Genomic DNA, 2,500 nt, shown 5'->3' with positions numbered 1-2,500 from the left:
AAAATAACCGGCCCAAACTTCCAGAGGGGTCCTTGGTGTTAGGAAACTTGAGTTACAGGTTGCCTGAAACTTGTCTCAACTTCAATCATCGATTTCTTCTCCTAAACAGACTTTAGACAACATAGCGACAAAAGTAAAGGCACAGAATGAACGATTCACTGCTGTCCACTCACTTTGTTGTCAAAACGTTGCTGTTTTGCAGAATACGGGAAGAAAAAGGACTAAAATGCGTGCTGCACGTGCAGAACTATTGTTTTACGTCATTCAACCAATAATATTATTGCTTTAATTTATGGCGCCGTCGTTGCCGAAGGCGTCGTCGTTGCCGAAACCGTCGTCGTTTATTCTTCGTTCTACGTCGTTCTACTCTCCCCATTTGGCTGAGCCGGGCTGTTACACCTAGTATTTTTGTGTAACCAGAGCCACGACAGTCGATATGTTTGTAGGTCAAATGTAAATGCGATGGCGCCGGCTTTGTTTATAGTGCAGTCACAGCTATATATCAAGCTGGTTTACGTGGACTCCACTTCGAATATCTAAAACTATAACAATAGGCCATTTCCCGGCGAGTCCTGTCTCCTCTTGAAAGCGAGTCTAGGTGCGAAGGTTTTGTGATGGTAATTAGTTCTACTTTACATATGAATGAAAACTAATTTTCATAGGAAAAACTTCGCACTTAGACTCGCTTTGAAGAAGAGACAGACAAGAACTCTGAAATGACCTATTAAGACGAAACATAACATGGCTGAAAACCTTAACTTTTAGAAGTTAACCAGGTTGGATTTGGAAGTTTGAAGCGAAGTTGTACTCTTCTAAGAGTGAAGGATTTCAAAACGATTCTTTCGCGATAAAGTGTAATTGTAATGAATCACTTGCGTGAGTTGTGTTCACCGACCTAATTTAATTAAATAATAGGGGAATGTTTACCATGGCGACTTTCCGTCCTGTGTTGACCGAAACCCTTCCCATTCCACCGCTGGATCTAACTGGCCGTGCTCAGCTAAGGTAAGAAACCCCTTTTAGTGAAATCGTTTCATGAAAGACCCATAAAACAAAAGACGCTTTTCATAAACACTGAGAGTCTATCTCTTGAGGACGAGGGCCACGACAATTGCAATATTGAATTTCTAAGACTGATAAAGATCATCGCATTTAAAGAAGTAACTTGCGAAAAACAAAAGGAAAGTGTAAGACGGAATTCACGAGTCTTGCACAAGTTAAACAACCTTTAAACTACCCCAGTGAGCTGGTTTGAGCGTACCCTTGTTCCTCGACATTGTTAATTTGTCGCTTAAACTTACACAGTGTTTTACGCCATGCACTTGAGATTTCATTGCATGGCGTAGAGCGATTTTCAAATGAGTGTCGTAAAACCAAACAAAAGTAATTACTTTGGCCAATCAAAAAGGACGGAGACAATCCATTAAACCAATCAAAACTCGAAGTAATTACACGTAGCCGACACAAAACGCGGGAAAATGTGCACGCGCGAGCCACGATTGGTTTTAGTTTCACTTCTGATTGATTGAAAAAATGGCAGGAGAACGTTGAACTAATCACTGAGTGAAGTAATGCAAAACCAAAGCAATTCGCTAATCACTTTCGACACTCAATTTAAAACCGCTCTAAACACGGATCAAGGAAAACAGCGTTTAGAATTTTTTTTGCAGTCGAACCTGTGAGGACTTTGCCTTCATTTCTCTTATTTTAGAAATGCAACAGTTGGTTTGGAACACGTGGAGACACCAGTTGACATGAAGATGTGGCCTCTTTTTCACAACGGAGTCGCCGCAGGACTGAGGATCGCACAAGGAATATCACAGGTCATACACCTGGGCCAAGGTTGCTCGAAACTTTGTTAGCGCTGTCTAACGTTAAATGTCATGACAAGGTAGAGATTTTGAAACGACATGACCAATGGTTAGCGATGACGAGACTTCGAGAAACCCTGCCCAAATCACTGATCACGTTGAAGATGGATACAAGGGTTTTAGACAATTTATACTAATTGCAAAACTTTTTCCTACCCTTTCTTGGACAGATCGACAGCACGTGGATTGTTTACAACAAGCCCCGGAACAATCAATTAACAGAAGAACACGCTGGTTTTCTTATGGCACTTGGTCTTAGCGGACATCTCAACAACCTGTTATACATGAATCTACACGACTACCTTTGCAAGGTTTGGGTGGCATTGTATGAAGTCCGTGTGTTAATTGAAAAGGTGTCTTCGTTAATATAGTATGACTGAGGTAGACGTTTGGAGGGAAAAACTGAAAATTTGTCATTGGATGATGAAGTCGCCCAGGTGACCTAAAATTTGGTCAGTTTACGTTGATGTGAGGGTAAGGACGGCAAACAAATTCACGAAAATACGTGACGCAATTGCAAAGTTTCCAGAGCCATACACCTTATTCCGAAATGGCCGCCATTTTACTTGTTTGCTTGCAAATTAGCCCTTTTTACCTCGTTCTTAAACTAAAATCTGATTGAAACGAAT

The 2,500-nt window shown here is 41.1% G+C and overlaps 1 protein-coding gene across 2 annotated transcripts in view; it reads left to right on the top strand.

Annotated features, from left to right (window-relative positions):
• LOC137980424 (anaphase-promoting complex subunit 1-like) overlaps window positions 1-2,500 on the top strand; it is a 64,389-nt gene that overhangs the window by 38,042 nt on the left and 23,847 nt on the right. For both annotated transcript variants that reach the window (XM_068827868.1, XM_068827867.1), the window contains exons 33-35: window positions 916-1,005; window positions 1,712-1,823; window positions 2,042-2,182. In XM_068827868.1, the coding sequence (XP_068683969.1) occupies window positions 916-1,005; window positions 1,712-1,823; window positions 2,042-2,182 (343 nt within the window). The remainder of the gene's footprint in view (window positions 1-915; window positions 1,006-1,711; window positions 1,824-2,041; window positions 2,183-2,500) is intronic.

Source organism: Montipora foliosa, chromosome 12 (genome assembly GCF_036669935.1).
Source record: "Montipora foliosa isolate CH-2021 chromosome 12, ASM3666993v2, whole genome shotgun sequence".
In the NCBI taxonomy this organism is placed as follows: domain Eukaryota; kingdom Metazoa; phylum Cnidaria; class Anthozoa; order Scleractinia; family Acroporidae; genus Montipora; species Montipora foliosa.
This window is presented reverse-complemented; position numbering and strand designations above follow the sequence as displayed.